General features: G+C 36.7%; 1 protein-coding gene across 1 annotated transcript in view; it reads right to left on the bottom strand.

Moving 5' to 3' along the window:
• The window catches only part of CCKAR (cholecystokinin A receptor), a 1479640-nt gene extending 1469786 nt beyond the window's left edge, over positions 1-9854 (bottom strand). Inside the window, exons 1-2 of the mRNA XM_044062153.1 lie at positions 9647-9854; positions 8735-8986 (exon numbers count right to left, since the gene is read on the bottom strand). Coding sequence (XP_043918088.1) covers positions 8735-8986; positions 9647-9782 — 388 coding nt within the window. The 5' untranslated portion in view covers positions 9783-9854. The remainder of the gene's footprint in view (positions 1-8734; positions 8987-9646) is intronic.
• Between the last annotated feature and the right edge of the window lie 12147 nt (positions 9855-22001).

Genomic DNA, 22001 nt, shown 5'->3' with positions numbered 1-22001 from the left:
TCCACCTTATCTCTTCCAGGCCTGTCTTTGTTCCGTACTGTGATCTAGGTACTGTGTCTTTAGTTACCTATGACCTTGGACATATCAAACTTATCCAGTACCTCTGCTGCACCCAAACAGATTCTACTGGAAGTCACTATGATTATCATAAACGACACAAAGATCTGATCTTCACTGTTTATAAACCCCATAATGCTGTGCATCATGCTTGCCTTGTGCTGAGTTGACCATGCTGACACACAACTGTACACTGTAAAACAGGGCTCGTAATAACATATCCTAGAATGTTTGTTCTTTAACATAATCTACGAAAGGGGGCATTACTCTACTGATCCTTTTATTCTACATAAGCAGGCAAATAAATAAACTAATAAACTAAATATATAGCCAAATGCTGGACAGTTCTGGCCTTTCAGCAAATGCAGTCAGAATAAAGGGAAACAAAGAATATTCAAGTCAGGAATATGTTGTGTTTGTTTATATCTTTGAGCCCATAAACTAAGGAAATCTGCTTCCTCTTAAACTAACATAGTAACTATTAACAAACTGACACTCTCTGTGACCTGCAGATTACGTACAAATTTGATCTCATTATTTAGAAGATTTAGTAAACAGTAAAAATGCTAATCATGGTCTTTCTTTCAACAGCTAAATGAATAATACATAAATATAATAGATAAATAAAAGTATATGTGCAGGAACATCATTTTGCAGGAAAAGTCTGAATAATAATCCCTGCTGTCTTTCTATAGAGCCCTCTAGGTGTCCTCACTACCTTCTGATTCTTTCAAACTGTTCCCAGCCACTTGATGGGGAGAAGGCAGAAAATCATCATTAGGATTTGTAGACGATTTTTAAACATGGTATTTGTACAGTTCTATTTAAATTAATAAAATCTGATAATAATCTCTGGCTGTTAGCATTTTTGTCCATCCTACTTGCATTAATAATAGATAACTAAGAAAAATGAAAAACATTTTTCATTCAGGTTTAATACCTTTTCAGCATCTGGAAGAGGAGGAAGAGATACTGAATTACTTTAATACATAGAAAACTAAATGGTGAGTTCCAGGATTGCTTATTTAATTTGTATGTTGCTACAGGTTGCCCTTTGAGAAGAAGCTTTGCATTTATAAAGGTAAACGGCAGGGTCTGCAAAACAAAAATCCAAAAGAATATCAAAAACATTTCCTGCAGGTCTATGGCACAGAGTACTTTCATTCAGCCGGGCATTTCCTGCTTAATGCATACATGACAAAACAATGAGCAGCAGCTATCTGAAAGGTGCAAACTAGCTGAAGAAATGTGACAAAAATTTGATTTTATCCTGTGAACCTCTGAGCCTTTGATACCGATTGCTTTATTCTATCTCATAAAACCAGAACTTTTGAAACATTGACTTTAAACAAGGATACTAATTGTATCAGTGCAAAAGCACAGGAAATGGCAGTGAGAACAAGTCTATCAAGCCTTCCTATAGAGCTTTTTGTTTCCAAAAGATGCACTGTTCTACAAGGGGGAATTACTTCATCGTGGTCTGCCCCTTACTCCTACCTATTGGTGCCAGTCTGAGTAGCCAGTAATATTCTGCACTGACCCCGAGCATACAAAGCTGCGTGTTGTCTTTCTGCAGCCTAATTAACTGGCAGATAGTTTAGTGGTGTACAGTCCTCTGTAAAGGAGAACTGCCTTCCATCCTTCTCAAAGTTCCCCTACAAGTTTTCATTTGTAAGTTTAAAATTATAAATAATTACTTGAAAGGCTGTCGACAATTTTCATTGCTTACTGTCTTCTGTTGTTCTACTCCTTCTGGCTCCTAGCCTATCAGTTTGTTTGTAATCTGCTTGGCATCCTCAAATGATCGTGATAAATGGAGCTCTTCTCTCCCAGAATCATTGTGTTTTACCACACAGAGCATCATCATGTTTGTACTGTTTCTCTCTTTTCTAAGAAAAGGCATTATAAATAAGCATATCATTTTTACATTACAGGTCATCAGTTACCCTTACAAAAGCTGCAACTTCTTTCCTGTTGTCATTAACCGACCAAATAATGGCTGAGAAATGTTACATTTATACTGGTATCAGTCTGAATATATTCCACACTTTCAGACCACACATTTTGGCACCATAAATGTATATACTGGAACTATTTTATTTGTTACTCTTGCTGCCAAAATACTGCACACCAAGAGATCTGCAATAAAAATGAATAAAATCAGCAAAATGGTTGGTCAGGCTCCATTCTTCGTTTACCTTTTTAGGCACCAGTTAGAATAACCAGAGAACATTCCCGCGGGCCTAAAATCAACTTGTAGGTGAGCCCCTTTCTATTTGGTTAACATTAGCCAGGTAAGCTCTGTTTGTTCTTTTACTTGGGAAGCTAGGAGCACTATGTGAGTCAGGTGCTCCCTCTAAGACATAGCAAGTAGATGCTCAGGCTCAAACCTAGAACACAAGATGAAGACTATCAGCAGGCTGTAGCCTTAAACCTCTGTGCTATACTGCCAGAACAAGACAGCTTGTCCTTTTCTTTCAGGCCTGTACGTCTGCTCCTTACTTAATTCTCTCTTTCTTTGATTGTATCTGTCCTTTCTAAGCACCACATTGTCTTAATTACAGGCTTTTGAGTTCAGTTCCAACTATTTTGTTCTTTAGTATCAACAGGCAGCCTTGATTCTCTGGCACTAGATTTCTGCTGCCAGTTGTAAGGCTACTGCATTTAAGCATTGCAGAGCTGTGCTTGTCTTAAACACTGATTAGATTCACCACTGCCCTGCTACTGGACTCCATCCCATCATCAAAATGAGGTGTTATTTGCTCTGAGGTCTCCAAAACCACTGATAGCAAATGACAAATGTGCTGTGTAATGTAACCCCAAACAGCCCTGGTATAGGCACCCACTTTTCTAATCTGATCTGTTCATCACCATCCATATCCATTGACCCCTAAGCCAGTTTTCCAATCACAACATAACTACATATTCAGATCACTAATACTTTAACTTTCTGTTGTATCAAATCCCAAAAGCAAACCAATGATCATGACAAATGGAGCTCTGTTCTTCCAGAATGACTGTGTTTACCATACATAGCATCATACTGATACTGTTTCATTTCTAAGAAAAGACATTGCAGGTAAGCAAACTAAAGACTATGAGTAGTCTCTGATGTTTTCATGCCCAGTGAACAGAAAGACAACTAATAGGTATGATGATTAGGTTTGCTTGCCAGGAATAAAGTACTTTGCTGTATTCTAAATGATTACTGGGCATTTGCCATTTAGTCCTACTTCATATAAAAACATTCACTTATTCACACCAGTAAACAAATGTAAATAAATAAATAAGAGGCTGGTTAGTAGCCCATAAGTAAGACGCAGACTTTTCCTTGCTCTCAGTGTTGGTACCAACCATTTAAACATACACACATTCCCATGGAAGCAGACAGGTGCCAGTGCAGTTCAGCTGACCTCTATTTAGCCTTTCTAAAGCCATCCCTGTCCTGGCCTTCCTGCTGCCATTCTGCCCTTCCTATCCATATCCTAGCCTTCTAACTAGTGACCACTCAGGTAAGGGTTTTCTACAATAACACTGCAGTTTAACAAATTCTGTTAAAGTAAATAGCTGTTAATGTGCTTCATCCTTTACTTCTAAATTTGATCCCATCAGTCTTAACTTGTACACCATGCAAGTCTGAGCAGTTTTAGCAAGTAATTTAAGCAGGACAGCATTCTAAGAATGCCCATTAAAAAGGGCATTTGTGCCAAGACAGTCTTGGTGGGTTAGCAATCAGTAAATAGTTAACAAAAATAAACATACTACAAAAATTAGCCCATTACCAGTTGGTCAAATCATTACTTGCAAATTTGGAGGATATTCTCTATCCTCTGTGGTCATCATTTTTAGTGCAGCCTGGAAAATAAATAAAACATGCTTATACACACACACACACACACACACACACACACACACACACACACACACACACACACACACACACACACACACACACACACACACACACACACACACACACACACACACACACCACTTTCTAAAGTGATTCCTTTTGGTACACTGGGTACATATAATGTTTTGCTGTAGGATTCCACCTAGTAACTGTATGAATAATTTGACTGGTTTGCAATTTCACAAACTAAAATATTCTCAGAAATGCAAGCCTACAGAGTGCAGTAACAGCAAATGCATGCACATGGAAGTTTTTTAAATGATGACAGCTGTGCAGATTAGACAGACTTTTGTGGCACTTTTCCTCTCACCACTTTTCTCTGTGTTTGCTTAATGACTTTCTTAATCCCATTAATCTTAAAAGCATTCATGTACTTGTTTATTGTGGGGTCTGCTAACTGCAGTAACCATCCTGAATTATAAAGCAAAATCTCACCCGAGGGGCAACAGAGGTCATGTCACACCTGTCTAATTTCTTCCTGTCTTTTTTTTTTTGTTGTTGTTATAATTAGCCTTTATTTGCAAAACAGACTACAGTTACGCATAGCACACGGTTTCTCAATTAAAGAAAAAAAAGAGTAATTTTTTGTCTGGTAGATCTGCTATGAACAAACCATTAAGCTAGAAAGCAACCAGGGAAAACTAGAGTCATTAAATACCTTGCTAAGAATTGTATTGCACACTTATGCATGCTGTGGAATCAAAGACGTTCACCAGATATGCCAGAGTCATAACTGCCAAGGCATGTTATTTGCACATTAGTTGTGCTCTTTACAATTGCCAATGTCTTAAGTTACTGTACAAAGCAGTATTTAAGCATCAGATATTATATGCAAGCACGTTAATATATACAACTGTGTTACATATTTGTATGCGGCATCAAGGAAGCAAAAGTCCATTAGTGCTTTGCAGACATCCAGAATGCCAACAGAATGACATTTATTTTCTGAAGTGATTTCTTCTGATACATTTGGTGTATGTCTACCTTTAAAGAACGTTTCAAATTATATATCGCTATCAAAGAAAATGCTTTTGCGCAACCAGCATGGTGATAAAAAGGATGAGATTACTAAATATTTATAATTAGTCCTTACAGTGAGTCCTGCATGCAGTACAAGTCTGGTGCCATAAGACATTTAATATATTTACTTTTCAGTAATCTGCAGGAAGCCAAATTATATGAATTGGAAGTACATTCATACTGAAATACATTGGCCAAAAGGTGACCTTTTTAATGTTAGATTATTAGTAATAAAATCTGCATGAATGTGATTTCCAGACTCAGATCTATAATGTTGGTGTACATGGACAGCAAAATGACAATATGAAAAACAAATGTGGCTTAAGATGTGATTTAGACAAGACATGCTGGAAAATAGCATAGCTGTTCAAAGGGAGTAACATTCAGAAGGTCATAAACAAAACAAGATTAAAAAAATTTAAACTATAGGAAATAACCTCCACAAACAATATTCTTTCATATTTAGTTTTACACACAATTACATTAGCCTATAAGGCCAAGAGAGCAAAACAGTATCAGACTTTGTAAATTAATATAATTCTTCAAATGCATGTCTATTTGAAATTAAAATGTGTTGAGAAAGCTGTCAACATCCATGAAACAGAACTCTCCAACACAACTACCTTTAGGGTACTTTTTAGAAAACTGTAGACCTAGTTTGCATAGAGATATGCTATAAATAAAGCCAGACAAAATATTCAGCCTTGCTTTGTTGTTTTGATAATATCTATATACAAAACATCAAAAAAGCTACAGAAAGTGTGAAAATCAGAATATCTTTACTGGTACCAAATGTGCTGTGGTTGTTCTAATCTCCAGCTCTATTTCAAGGAAGTACCAAAATCTGAATGTGCTATGTGTTTATGTTTCAAGTGATACAGAACTAGTATTCCAAATAATTTAGTGAAATTCAGCCATTTGCAATATACAGTTCCATTACACTTAACTAGCAAAGAATTTCAACCCTATAGTTAACACTTGAGAAGAAATAACTGCAAAGGTCAAAACATAAAGCACATGACAATATGTTACTACAAAATGTAATATTTACTTTAAGTGACTTCAAGTAATGTTACAAGGTCCTCACAAAATATCATTGTGCTATAACAACTTTGTAGTGCATGGAGCACCATGATTATGTTCCAAAATCAGAAAAAAGGTAAATCTGTAATACGCTTTGGTAGTCATGACAATGCTTTCACTGGTATGTTAAATTTGTTAAACACCCCCACCCCCAAGTGATGTTATGGTTGGGTATCACCCAAGGCGCATTTATTCACTCTGAACTGTCCCTAAATATCTTGCTTCAAGTTCTCCTCAGAACAGATAAGTGTCTGCACAACAAATTAGTATACTGCATGTCTAAATACAGCCATGCACATACTCCTGAGCATGAAATAGCCCTCTTTATGTAACATTAAGCTGAACAGACAGTGGTACAGCGGTGGTGCAGTGGTAGCATTGTCACCTTACAGCAAGAGGTTCTCCAGTTCTATTCTCAGCTGGTGTGCCTTCTATGTGGAGTCTGCATGTCCTCCCTGCATTTGTGTGGGTTTCCTCTGGGTGCTCCAGTTTCCTCCCATGTTACAAAGACATGGGTCTGGTGCGTTTCTCCCTGGGCCTATGCTGAAAATTGGTTTGTTCCAAGTCAGACTTTCCGGTTAACAAATGTTAAATAAAATAAGTAAACAGCCAATTGTGATATTTACTGAAATTAATTAACTGAGGGAACACACACAGCACTATGGTAAGTACTAGGCTAGCTACCCTTGTGGGCCATTTAAGCCATTTTTCCTTTTTTGCTTGAATTAACCTATCCAATTTTGTTAGAGATTGGTCTTACCCAACCTATAGTCAATAACTGCATATTACCCCTAATGAGAATAGCTGGGATCATACCATAAGTAAACCAACTATGAATCTGAGCAGATATAAGACCAACAAATTAAAACAATGTTTTTAAGATGCATCATTTTAGTTTTCTTATTATTGAACAGGTAAAAAGTGATCCCTGCAGTTTTATATTAGATGAGCATTTGGAAAAATGCAAATTAAAATGGTAACAAGTTAGATGCCATGAGTTTTCTTGGGTTAAATGAAACCTGTTCCATCAATTCAGTTTTGAAATTGAAACACTTTGATGTTTAATGAGTTTTTAATTGCTTGATTGACTTTTAGTTTTCAGTGGATTGTGTTATTACATGACTTTTAATTCAACTTATATAATCAGTGTTTAAATGTGATTATATAGTTCTGATGAAGTTCCATTAAGACTAATGAACACAAATGCTCAACATTTTAAATAAAGTATTCTTGGATTACTGCCGTTGTCGCTTGTGCATCACAGCAGTTTGCTATTTTAATCATACCATAGATAATTTGAGGTGACCCATGCATGGGTTAAAGCATTTAGGAGATAAAGCCTTTAGGAGTTTAGTACAATAGGCAGTCCTGCGGTAAGTTTTCTGTTTCCCATCCATAACTCCATAAACGCCTGAATATGGACAGGGATGAACTTTGTTTAATGTCGGTGGGGTTCTGTTCCAGAGCAGTCTTCTATTATGGAAAATTAGAATGGAATGAAAAATGTGTAACCTTTTCTGGAAATTTAATTACAAACTGTTAATAAACCATTTTATGTAAACAAGCATTATATTGCGAGAGCATCTGTCAAGTTAAAATATCGTCGATGAATTTCACCTTTGTCAAATATATTTTTAAATGTCTTCGTTAACATTAATATGAAAACTGGGGTGTGTCATGAGTGATTCATGGGAGTTTATGTTTTCCATTTACTTTAGGGAACCTGTTTACATATATAATATACTTTTTTTGTTGAAGCAAACTCACTGCACAAATGTCATTTTCATTTCTACAGAAGTGTACACATCAGTGATGGCTTTGATATGTTTTAAATGAGAGAAGGTAGCAGTCAGACAGTTCTCTTATTAGCAACTACACAATCAGAGAAACAGTGAAAAACTACAACTTGGGCACAAAGTAAACAGAAGTGAAAGAACAGAGACCCTTGGCATGAATTTGCTCTCTACGTTGATCAAGCTGAACAGTTTCAGAAAAATATAAATATATTGCAATCAACGCAAACATTTAACCACATGTAATACTCTGGGTTACAGAAGCAATGTAAGAGTTGACATGTGTGTTTATTGTTTACTTCACCCATTTATTCTTCACTAGGATTTGCATTACTAGTATTTTAGTTATGTTTCCACTGGCATAATAACACTTACATCTCTGAATCGGATTCATTGTAGTTTTCTGCAGTATTTTATCGCTTTCTGGCTACTTCAAACTCAATATTGTTTTTTCATTTGTGGCAGAACAGAACTAATGTGCAACAGGTAAAGTTTGTGGAATTTAAGGACTATTGTGAGAGTAAAAGCAGGTGAGAATTCTAATTTAAAATCTAACCCACTAAAAGAGCTTATGCATTTTTATGTAGTGTGAAAGCAGTTCTCTAGAAGACTAGAAAAGCAAACTATAATGCAGTGCAGCACAGGTGTCATTACTGTAAAAGTGTTGCTTGAAGCCAATGTCTTGCTAGCACTCAGATTTATCATACATTTTCCTTTCTAAGTAGTAACAGGTTTTCAAATGATTTCTTTTTAAGAAACTTCAATGTTTTCAGATTACACCAGCTCCTTAAACACTGTGGAATTATTTGGTCTGCTAAAGTGGGGCTATCAACTTCATAGCTTTATCTCTGAAAAACAAAGAGCTTACCCATGAAGTAAGTGGCAATTCTGCACATGGCATCCCCAAATATAAAATCCTTTAATAAGTTCGGGATGAGATTGAATGGCATACAGAACAGGCAAAGCATCAGGTCACTGAAAGCAAGCGACAGCAGAAATATGTTTGTCACAGTTCTCATTCGCTTGTTCCGCACCAGGACAGTGATTATCAATGTATTCCCAAGGACACTAAGCAGGAAAATTAATGAGTATAATAAAATCCGTACCATCTGATCAAGATCTGAAAAGAAATGCAAAGGGGAGAAAATATCATAAATATGGGAGGCAGATGTTGAGTGTCATATTCATAACAACATTATTTTATTTCCCTCATTATTTTCATTAATTTCTTGGACTGGCTCAGCAAACAGAAATTTAGCTTCAGATAACAAGCCCCCATAGCTATTTATGTATTCTGCTAAATACTGTATATCAGTAATACAGATTATTTATTCAATTGTAAATAATTCTTAAAAGATTTTTCTTAAGAATTTACACTTTCATGTCATTGCAAACATTTGATCTTGTCTTGCAGATAGGCTACTTGTTGCAGACCAGATAGGTTACGTGTTGCAGACCTGTCTGACATTTGCTAACATGCCACGCACAACTTTAAAGTGCAGACGTTTTGTACATTAAAAATCTCAGCAAGATAATTTTATTCTAAGATTAAGCAGCACATGAAGAGTCCTTTTGAAATGTCTAGCTTATCAATTTCCTCTGGACTGCAACTTTTTATAGTCTTTCAAATATAATGTTAAACACTCAGTTCTGATTTTGAGGTATGATTTTTTAAAACAGCTGTTTGGCATTCTGAAATACAGTTTATAAATAACCATTTTCCTCTTTATGATAATAACTGAAACATTTTCTTTAATAGTATTTTTCTTATTTACCTTACCTTTTGCTGGTGGTATTAATCCATTGAAATGTTCCTCACAGATAGTTTTATTTTCCAGCCCAATATCACAGAAGAAACTGGAGAAGTCAGTGTCATTTAGTAACAGCAGATCATAAATTGTTTCCATTTCAGGCATTTTTGAGTGAGTTCTGTGCTGGGAAAATGCACAGGTGCAAGAAGGAATCACACAGTCTCAGCAGCTATCAGCAGCAATATTATTTGTGCACTGAGGCACAGCTCTCCTTTGCTGGTCTGTTTTACTGCAGACTGTACAAATCAACTACCAATAATGTTTCACTAGGCATGTCTTAACAATTACCTGTGATATTATGTCACCACTTAGCATGCTCAGCACAGTGAAATTTATTGCATCACCTAGTAGACATTAACTGAGCAAGGAGGAATCTCTCCCCATTGATATTCTGACTTCTACTACCATATGTTCTGTATGTGGAAATAGCATAGCCCTCAAGTCATATGACCAGTTAGATTTTATTTACTAAGTTTTGTTTAATATAGTTTCAGTTACATGTATGCTTACTTTGCACTCACCTTATCCATTTTATGAATTATTAAGCCATTTCACACTACCAGTAATACAAGCTTGTTGCAGCTAAGCTAACAACATGTCTTGGAAAACAGTATTGCAAATGATACAGTTATGACATGCTAAGAAAGAATACAATCACAAACAATTAGTTAGATAATTCACTATACTGTCTATGGCCTTAAGTCAATACTTCCTTGTAACTCTATTATTTCAAAGAAAACTACTGCTGCCTGTCTACAGCATGCATCAAACAGAATTATATCACTTGGACTACAATTTCACTGATGTCTGATTATTATCGGGTGTATCCCTCTGGTAACATATATCAGTCTGTATTCTCAAACTTGGGACATTGGCCAGGAACAAGTGGAACAGGCCCTGTTTCAAGAGATGAGACTTAGCCTCATATTGATATGGTGAAAAGGCCAGTCTAGTTGGATTAAATCTGTCCTTACACATTCTGAACATAACGCAGAAGGCAATGGGATCTGACATTAAAATGTAAGGGGCCAGACTGCTTTAGATATTGTATTTCTTAGTGCTGACGACACACAGGAGTTACCTTGAAGATGTAAGGATGAATGAATCCATGAATGCTACATGCCAACTTTCCAACAAGTGGATTCCTATTGGCTGATCTGACTTACATGTGTAGATATGGTACTGCTTCAGCTGTGCCTGTCTAACACACTGTTATATATTAGATAAGTGATGTAGTATATCTTTAGAAGGATAGATGTAATCTGGTGGTGTGAGTCATGTGAATTGGAGGCTTTTAAAACTTTTCAGTAAAGATGTTGCCAGTGTGTGTGTGTGTGTGTGTGTGTGTGTGTGTGTGTGTGTGTGTGTGTGTGTGTGTGTAAGTAATGAGTGTTTCCTACTGCAGCTCTTACGTGTTGTCAGGATGGCACATAACTTCTAACGAGGTGTCAGAAATAGAAATTTGTTTTTTATCTGTAAAGTAATTAATTTTCATGCATCTGTGTGTTATTCTATTTGTATTCATGTTCTTGCAAAGAAAAATCTACTATTTACAAATGTATATTTTTCTTGAATTTACTGTACACAAATCATCTCAATTTTTGGGAAGAAGTGTCTTCAGATTTTGGCACAAGATGGCAATATCCAACTACCAATGTCTTTGAAACTGCAGAGCAGCCTATCAGAGAATTAAAAATCCTGGGTTCAAAGGTTTCGTCTCACTGCAAGTGGCTTCATGGACAAGCTAGAAAACACCCAGTGTACCTACCATGTTTCTTCATACCACGGGTTAAAATCTATCAAGATGTTTAATTCATTTATGCTGATTAAAGAGGTGAGAGACTACTGGAAGTAATGAAAAGTAAATTTCAGGCATACTGAGAGCCAAAGAACAATTTGGCCACGCAAAACATTTGTTTTTTTACTAGAAATCAAAGGTCAAAGAAAACACTGATGAATATGTTGCAAAGTAATACTAGACACCTCATGGTGAATTTAGGTAATGTGTGACTGATTGATCAAAGGCTAGTTTGTCACATATGAAATGCTCACATAACAGACTGTTAAGAGAATTTCATATAACATTCCAAAAAGCCATAGATGTTATGTCGTGCAAGGGATTTGTCAGGTGTGTAGTTAAAATCTGTGACTGAGAAGTTAGAAATATGCAAGACTAATACTGTGCATCAAAATAAGGTAAACATGAAGCCAGTAAACTGTAAAAATAACAAAATAAAGGGAGCAATTCAGGCAACTGTGTGTGATAACCAGGGTGGCACCTGGTAGTAAACGAGTAGCAAAGATACACAGCCAGTGTAAATACTGGGACTGCAGACAGATAAGACATGACAAGAGCAAATTATTAACGTTAGCATATCCTATATGAGTCAATGCTTGTGACTGCAGTAGAAATGGAGCTAATTAATACTGTGAAATCTATTTGCAGATTCAATGGGCTCAGAGAGAGGTTATGTGATAGAAGCCTAACAGTAAAGTCCTGAGTGAATGTCAGAGCAGTTTTAAGAAGCCTGAACTGACAAATTAGGGACAGATGGAAAAGCTGTTTATTTAAACTAGACACTGAAACAGAGTGCAAAATAATGTCTTGAGTCTGCATTCAAACTGCAAACTAAGTCACCTTATATATTGCTATCATATTCCAGGCATGAGATAAAGTCTGTGGGGCAGATATGGTTAAGCAGCATGTACAAAAATAACAGCAGGGTATATAAATGGAATCATAACTGTAATCTCAGTTAAAGAAATGTAATATATTGAACACAGTATGTATGTGGAGAGGTAAGTGTATAAGTAAAACAGTACATTTGGAAAAGTTTAATAAAAGTGCAGTCTACAGTCCACAGCCAAAATGTACAGTGCATGTCTAATAAAGAAGTACAAATAATTCTTTGATGCAGTTCTATGAAATTTTAACAGAGACTGCCAGCTCACATCTGTTTGTAGAGCCAATGTAGAAACAGTATACTTCTGGCTATAAAACAAATGTTTTCTACAACAAGACAGAATTTTCAAATTGTGCAAACTAAGATATTCACAAGTATAAAACATGATCTGTTTAAATGCCTTATTGAAAGTGCAGTAAATTAAAATGCAAATTGCTGAAGCAAAGGAAAAATCAAGTTCTTTTTACCAGGCAGTTGTCCTGGAGTAACTCTAGTTTACTTTGATGGTCTAGGGTACTTGAAGACATGAAGTTGTGCCAGTGACACGTTCCATGCAGAGTGCCTATTGCTCATAAGGATAAGAGAAACTACTGAATGACTCAACAACATTCCGTTCATTTATTTGTTTGTTTGTTTGTTTGTATTTTTAATGGGGGGGGTAGATCACTGATCCACGTGAACCTTTTTCAAACTCAGCACAGGAATACTGGTTAAGTGACTTGCTTAGCGTCAGTCATGAGGCAAAAGGAGGTGGAGGTAATCAGATCGTAGGTTATAAAAAGCAGATTACAAGCTGCTAGACTGTGTGGGGTCTGTCAAGATTTATATAGACCCACAGGACCTCAACAAATGAACTCATTGGGAGGTTTATCCCTTCAAAAGATGTAGTTGCCATTATATTCAGTAGGAAGTTATTTTCAGTGCAAGTATAAAGCCATGATTCGGGCAGATTAAATTAGATGGTACAGGCTTTAAGCTCTGCCTATTTAATATGCCCTTGGGCAGATACAGATTTATGAAGTTACTTTTTTTTCCAGCAGAGGATACAAATGAGTGAAGGATAGGGAGGTGCTATGATTATTGTTAACATTCTAGTCTGTGGTGCCTCAAAGCAAGAACATGATGACAGATTAAGCTGTTAGACACACTAGGGTAAGAAGTCCTGAAACTAAACAAGGCCATATGTCAGACATAAGTTCCATCCTTGAAGTAAATGAACAATTTACTTACTGCTGATAATATACAGCAGATGATGACAAAGTGCATCCCATAATAAACATGCAAACCACATCTGATAAACAGTGAAATTAACTGTAATAATCAAAGAAAATATTATGTTCTTTCAAAGAAAAATGCATGAAACTAGCTGCATTATAGCTTTATCACAATAATATATATGTGTATACACACACACACACACACACACACACACACACACACACACACACACACACACACACACACACACACATAGATAGATATATATATATATATATATATATATATATATATATATATATATATATACCGTATTTCCCCGAAAATAAGACCGGATCTTATACTCTTTCCCCTGACGAAATACGCATTAGGGCTTATTATCAGGGGCTGCCTTATTTACCCCCGCCCCCCGTACAACAGTCTACATTTAAACATTTATTCATGCACAAAAAAATCAACATTTATTCATGTACACAAACTGACATTTATTTGGTACTTTTCTGTTATTGGGCAACAGTTCTAAGTAACGTGTTAACAGTTGTGTAAGAGTTCTACATAAACAGTGCAACAAACATTTCAACTTCAGAATATCTACACCTTGGCTTTCACGGTGCAATATTTCATGCTTAACAGAAAGTGCAGAAAAATCTCAATGCATGTGTATTGGAGGAGGGGAATAAAATTGAAAGCAGAAGCAATCCATACTGTTGCCCCAATAATGGAAAAGTTATTCAAATACAGTCATGTCATCTTCTTCTGGAACATTGTCATAAGTCTCCATCCCTCGAATTCCAGCCTGAATTTCTTGTGACTCTATTTCCTGTAGAACCACTGACCCCAGTCTGTCATGCCTAGCAATAGAGCTCTCCTTAAATGAGCACTGCTTGTCCAAGTAGCCTGCTCATACTGCATTGGCAACACAGCTGTCAGTGATTTTTTCCCATGAATTTTTCATCCAAGTCACAACCTCTTGCAGACTAGGCTTCACAAAGTTTCCATGCTGATTTCTCGCCATTCTATTTTCAATGTAGTCATTGAGTTCCATGCGCAAATGGTCCTTGAATGGCTTGTTTATTGCAATATCAAGAGTCTGGAGATAGGCAGTCATTCCTGCGGGAATCATTATTTGATCTATTCTTCTCTGTGCAAGGAAGTTCTTCATGTCTTTAGCGCTGTGCATGCTGGTTGAATCCCAGACTAGCAGACTTCTTTTGCCACCTTGCAAAACAAGTGGCAGCATTAAATCGACCCACTTCATTATAACTGCTTGTGTACACCAGGCTTTTTCGGTTTCAAGAATGTAAATGCCTGAAACATGTTCAATCTTATCTTTCTTGCCCTTACTAATGATTAGAGGTGGGGTTTTCTTTCAATTTAGATGAATTGCCAAAATACCGGTAACACGTGCACTCTTGTAACCAGTGAAGGGAATGTAGATTGATGAGGCACCCCTCTGATCAATGGTTGCTTGAGATCCTTGGCCCATAAACACTGCAGTTTCATCCATAGCAATCATGTTGGAGAGTTGGTATTTAGAAAAGTCGATGCCATCAACAAAGGACTTGAATGCAAGTGCATGTTTAATAACTTCAGTATCTTCCAGCTTGGACAGTGTTGTTTATCTTCTTAGAGACAGTTCATATCACTGAAGGAAGCCATCCGGCCAATGTTGTGATGCCTTGAATTCTTCTGGGGATATTTCTAACTGTGGTGCCATTGCAAGGGCAAATGCTTGAATATCAGCCCTGCGCACAACCAAAGCTTTTGCTCTCCTGTTAGCAATCCATTCACAGATGATGTCTTCTAGCTCAGGAAATAATGGTTGCTGACCTGATCCACACTTGCACTTCTTAGCATTTCCCTCATCGGCCTGTTGACTGAGGTTATCATATGCTGCACACCATTTTCAGACCATTCAGAGATCTAACTTTGTCTCTTTTTAGAAAGCCGTCAGATTCTTTCCTCAGGAGTCCTCCACAATTCCTTTCTTGTACTCGATAGAATAGCTCTTTCTTTTTGCACTCATCTTGTCTGGGGGGGGGGGTTAATTGAAGACTTACGATACCGGAGTGGCAACACAAAATGGCAACAGTTAAGAAGACACAACCACAGCTGTTCGTTATCAAGTGCATGCGCTTTACGTGTGTTGTCTGTACTTTGGCCAATCAAAGTACACCTTTCAGTTTTTATGGGCCAAGGATCTCAACTGTCAAGTGTGAGTGATGATTAGGGTTACAGTAAGAATTGTGGCGAACTCTCGTGGAAAGAATCTTATGACTTTCTGCAAAGAGAAGAAGTTGAGTGTCTGAATGGTCCAAAAATGGTGAGCAGAGTAAGATAAACTCAGTCAATGGGTGTCAATAATATTATTTTATAATTCAACACATCCATCATGTGTTGTTGACGATCTTAACTGGGGCTTCTTTTTGGGGTAGGGCTTATATCATGACCACCCTGGAAAACCATGCTAGGCCTTATTCTCTGGTTAGGTCTTATTTACAAAGAAATACGGTATATATATATATATATATATATATATATATATATATATATATATATATATATATATACTGATTCAAATAGAAAAAAGAAGTTGGACTGGGTTTGCCTTTAGCAATTTAATAACTATACAAGAAAATGCCTTAAATAATGCATAACTGTATATTTGCCACTATAAAGACAGAATTAAGCATTCATTCTTGACTGTAATATTGCAGTGTCCTGCTTGAAGAGTGTGGCTAGGTCATATGATAATGGCTTATTGAGATTCCCCCACTATAAATAAAGGTATGTAACTGTGGAAATAGTAGCAGCGTTTACTGAAATTCTGACTAAAGTCACAGAAAATCCTGTCTGAGAACTTATAAACAGAGGGAATGGCCACTAAGTTAAAAGGAGCAACAGAAGTGCAGACGTTAGAGGAGATATTGCATTGTTAGCTGGAGGATGTCCTTGGTAACAGAGCTAAAAGAGTACTGATCACAAGGTCTCTGAGATTCAATTTTCAAATGAAACGCCAGAAACAGTAAAGACACTGTTTTTCTTTTAAGGCCACCATATATCTTTAATCAGAATTAGATATCTTCTAGTTTTGGTGTTTATATTTTTTCTGACTATTGTCTGTCTTACAGAATGTTTATTTCCAATTTTGTATGCAAGCCTTTTGCTATAACTACACATGCTTGGTACCAGAGGTAGAAGCCATCAAGCCTCTCAACCTCTTAGCCCAATACATCTGGACAAAACCAACAATAATGTGGGAACAAAGGACCAAAAATAGAGACAGATTTTAAATATACTGCTCTTATAAATTTAGGAACTTGACAGAATAAACATTTTTGCATTAGCAATCATTTTTCTGAAGGATATGAAAAGTCTGTCGTTATTTAGTGACTTCTAATCCCAATGATGCACCAGAAAACCACAAATTCTGTGAGAAATAGATCAAAAATATCAGGTAAAATCTGGACATTGTACAAAAAATCAGGACATTTGAGAGGTATAGAAGTCATACTCATACCCCGTATCACTAGTCCTACTGCTTATCACATACATAGCAGCGGTACAGGCTCATACCCCGTATCACTAGTCCTACTGCTTATCACATACATAGCAGCGGTACAGGCTCATACCCCGTATCACTAGTCCTACTGCTTATCACATACAGAGCAGCGGTACAGGAGTTAAAACACTTAACCCTTCTCTATCACATATTAATTGATAGCTGCATGAATGATTTTGTACTGAGCCATCACATATTAATTGGCAGGTTATGACTGCCTCTTGTTAACTGGATTATATAGCCTGTAAAACAGTTTTGGTCACCAAAAGGTATATTTGCTCTTCCAGACACAAGTCAAATCCAAAGCACTATACAGTATCTAATTGTTTTACTCATAGTCTCAGTGTAGATAGGAAATAGGCAACAGTGAGGTCTGTGTTTTACAGAAAAAATATCAGTGCCACAGCTAATTATGGAGTGGAATATCAAGATAATTTTGTATGTCAGTATGTTCAAGGAGGGCATGAAAGCAGCCTTTTTTGCAGCTAACATGCAGTCCACTAAAACTGGACACAGCCAGGCAGTGGCCATAGGTGCCCATCCTCAGGTGACCTTAAAACGCAAATGGAACTGAAGCACTGAGAACTAGAGATGGAGGTAAAACATTTTGAAGCATCTGTGAAAGTAAAACAGGTTAAGAATGAGGAAACAGAAAAGCAGTACCAGCAAGGGAGGGGGGTGCTGGGTCACCATTAAAGGCATATGACATGTGGAGGTGAAAACCCAACCCTGATAGCCAAAGTGTACCAAATTGGTTCCTCATTATAAAAGGGGGCTGACTTTGGTAGTGTCATTCAAGCATTTGACAGGAGTTTAATCAACATGAAACTGGCCATGGACAGTGAATAAGTTTTTTTTAACTCCTTTGTTTAAGAGTAAAGCACTGCATGAATGAATGGATTGTTTGAGTTATACTAAACATTAAACAATGCTTATTTGGATGTTTTAAACTGACTTCTGAAGATTATTAAAAAAATGAGTGAGCACAGAAATAAGCATGTAGCAGTCTGGGTGATTATATTTCAGAATTATTAGGTATTGTGTCACTTCATTTGAAATGCTCAGAGACCGGATGACAAGTGAGCAAACACTCAGTACTTTGCCTGAGAACATGAAAATATGGTCAGCAGATTAGGAGTGTAATACCACTGAGGAAATGGTGGAAATTCTTTGACTTCATTCTAACCAATAAGGTGCAACTGTGTAAAAAATTGGATAACTAGCACCAGACATGGGAATAATCAATGGGAGGTGCTCTGAACAGTAAGGCAAAAAGGGAAAATATACCACAAGTACATGACAAGTTCCTGGAGTAAAATGTTTCCAACGTACTCAGATGAGCATGTGCAATTCATAAAATAAAAACCCATAAGTGAACTAATAAAAGTAGCAACACAGTAGTGGTTGGTTATTTTAAAATGGCTGCAGCTCCAGATTATTACCCTGACCTGTATCCTATAGTGGAAGAGGGTAGAGAAACCCTTGAGAAGAGGTATTCTACATCATATATAACTATTGTTAAAACTGCAGTTGTTGGAAAGAAACATTACCATACCAGGCAGTCCAGTCTAGTTAGGGCCATGGGTATAACCAAGAATTACTGGTCGGTCCTCTGTAAATGTTTCAAGAAATGTTCATTATCACTTTTTAAAATTAGTAACCAGTATTGTTGCTCTACTGACATCATACAACATGGATTCTTAAAGGGGCACTCTATCTTCTTGTGCTTATCTCAGTTTTATGAACATGTGAACCATGCTATGGATATCAGCCTTTATGCTGTTGTCATAATCTTGGAGTGATTATAGATGATAACCTTAAATTTGACCTGCATGTTCAAAATAACATAAAAAAACACTCACCAAAACTTGGGAATGCTCTACAGACATAAACACTTCTTTAGCAACGACACCAAAAACACTCTTGCCACTACTTGCCTTCTCCCATCTCTCTTATACCGTACACCCATCCTAACCAACCTTCAGGGTACAGTTAAAAATAAGCTTGACACATGCTATAATAAGGTTGCAAAATTTGCCACCAACAAACAATACTTCAACCACCACTGTATTACCTTTAAGGCTTTGAATTGGCTTGAACTCCCTCACCACTTTACTTACGTCTCCACACACATTATTCACAAAGCCAATGCCAAAGCCAATACCCTGCTTCTACTCCTATCCTTCATTCCTATCACCCTAACAGACTACTTTGATCTAATGAACATCTTCTCAGCATATATAAACCCCACAAGTCCTCTGGCCAAAAAATCTACTCACACTCTGCCAAAAAAAGTGGAATTCTACCCCTTTGCAAATTAGATCTACCTCTGACTTCTCCATCTTCAAACTACTACTAACAGACTACCTTAATAAGACATGGCTCTGCTCTTGCACTTCCCCAGGCTGAGCTAGTCCCTCCCTCCTTCCATCTCCAACGTACTTTGACTATGTTTGGAGTAAGAAATTATTAACATATATTTCTTAGATAAAGAACCAATATATTTGTGCATAGGCTATATTATCTAGTCATCTCTGTTCCAAAGAGTGTGGTTATTGTGTTTAATGTAATCTTTATGAACTGCAGCTTGTGAATACTTTAACTCTTGGTAATGTTCTTTTTCAGCTTGTTTTATCTGTCCAAATATTTGCACTATATCTGCATAGGTTAACACTGTATGGCCTGAAGTTGAATTTTTTTCTTAGTTAATATACCATTTGTCTGTATTAGGTTTTGTAATAACTTTATTTAACTGTAACCATAAAGTTTTCTCCCTGGACCCCTGCTGAAAATGAGATATTATCCCAGTCATACTTTCCCAATAAACAAATGTTGCATGAATTATTATTATTATTATTATTATTATTTATTATTATCTACATTTGTTGACCGGGAGTGTCCGACTGAATGTAGGTCCATTTTCAGCAGAGGCCCAGGGAGAAAAGCTCCACAGTTAAAATAGACAGTAGTTACATTGGATTACATAGCGATTAACAATTTAACATAGCAATTACTTACAACATATTTACAGATGAAGAACATAGTACATCAGTAGACAACTAGAATCTTTATCTGTGAAGTACATAACAGACATTAACAAATGTTACAATAAGAAGTTCCTGCTGTATAATAAGTACTAGGTTTATGAGCATCTGAGCTTGCTATAATAAAGGTAGTTAGTGGAGTGGAAAGAAAGGTAGTGGTTGGATGGGGTGGGTGATATTAGAGTGGAAGTTGCAAGGGCATAGCCAGCATGTTTTTAGGTGCGCTTTTAGTAAAGTTTTGAAATGGGTGCGTGATGGTACGGAGGTAATTGTGGGTGGAAGGGAGTTCCATAATTTGGCTGTGGTGCAAGAGAATAGTGCTTCACCAGAAGAGTTATTGGCTTTAGTGATCTGCAAGTGATTTTTGTTGCTGGATCTTAGTGGTCTGGTGGTGCGATAGGGTTGGAGTAGATTCTGGAGGGATGGGACATTTAGTGGATGGTTTACTAGTTTGTGGGCGAGTGAGAGTTGATACCATTGAAGGAGGTGAGGGAGTTCAAGCCAACCCAGTTCAGCAAGTGAGAGACAGTGGTGACTACAGTAGGATGCCCCTGTGGTGAATTCGGCAATTTTGTTGTAGCAGGTCTCTAGCTTGTTTAGATCGCATTGCTTTATGTTGGTATATATTGGAGAGGCATAAAGTAGGGTGGAGATAAGGTGGGAATTTGCTATTGAAATCTTTGCTGCTTTGGTGAGAAGTTGCTTATTTCTGTATAATGCTCCTAGTTTTTTGTGGACTTTTTTTATGGTCATGGATATGTGAATGTCTAGCAATTTGGTGTGTTCAGTTGGGCATATAGTGGTGTTGTCTTTTGCTGTGATGTTAAAGTGAGAGTTGTTTTGAATGAAATATATATATTTTCTGGATCTTGCCATGCCTTTTCGTAGTCACCCCCATATAGTCATCAACACTACTAGTCTTAACAGGTCATACCATTAGTTCATTTGCGGTTAACTGGATCTCCTCTCAATTATGAAAAAAAAGCAAGACTTTCCTTTATGGTTATACTTCTTAGTAGAGCTCAGATTGTTCTAGCATGCTTCAGGGATCTTCCCTTGGTCCTCTTTATTTAACATTGTATTTTTCTATTTTTCCAACTTCATCTAAGCATTAGCTTGTGAAATATGCAGATGATATAAAAAATTACCAATGAGGGAGATATCCTGTCTCTAAATAAATATTTACTTTCCATCTCTGAATGACTTAAAGACAAGGGTCTGAATCTGAATCACAAGAAATGTAAGGTCATGTATTTTGGTCCAACACAAATTACTAGTCCTATCATTCTGGGTTCTTATTGCCTGGATTTGATAAATCGTTTAAGATATGTGAGAATCATTCTAAGCAAGATCATGTTTTAGTAGTAATGTTGACTCAGTCAGGAACAGTGCAATGGTGTTGATATGTCTTTTGCATAAACATATGAGTGCCAAACGACCAAAAAGACTTGTGCACTTGCATACTTCTTACATAATATATATATATATATATATATATATATATATATATATATATATATATATATATATATTATTGGTCTCTTGGTATTGATGCTTGTAGACTGATGCTTGGATTTGAAAATGCAAACAGCACCAGAGATTTATGTGTAACTAAATCAAACATTATCTCTATATACTTAGCTAGATATTAGAACAAGTTTCTTAATTCTGTCCAAAGTGCCAAATTATTATCAGAATTTAAGAATATGATAGACACCTGATTGTATTCATGGCTTCAGTACAGCTATCTTTGAATCTGTGTTTCAGTTCAATCTATTTGACCCAAGCACAGGTGGTGGACTATGTATGAAACTGT

The sequence above is a fragment of the Protopterus annectens genome, chromosome 2.part1 (assembly GCF_019279795.1).
Source record: "Protopterus annectens isolate FY-2018-M chromosome 2.part1, PAN1.0, whole genome shotgun sequence".
NCBI classification, from domain to species: domain Eukaryota; kingdom Metazoa; phylum Chordata; order Ceratodontiformes; family Protopteridae; genus Protopterus; species Protopterus annectens.
The sequence above is the reverse complement of the archived record's forward strand: the minus strand, read 5'-3'. Positions and strand labels throughout refer to the sequence as shown.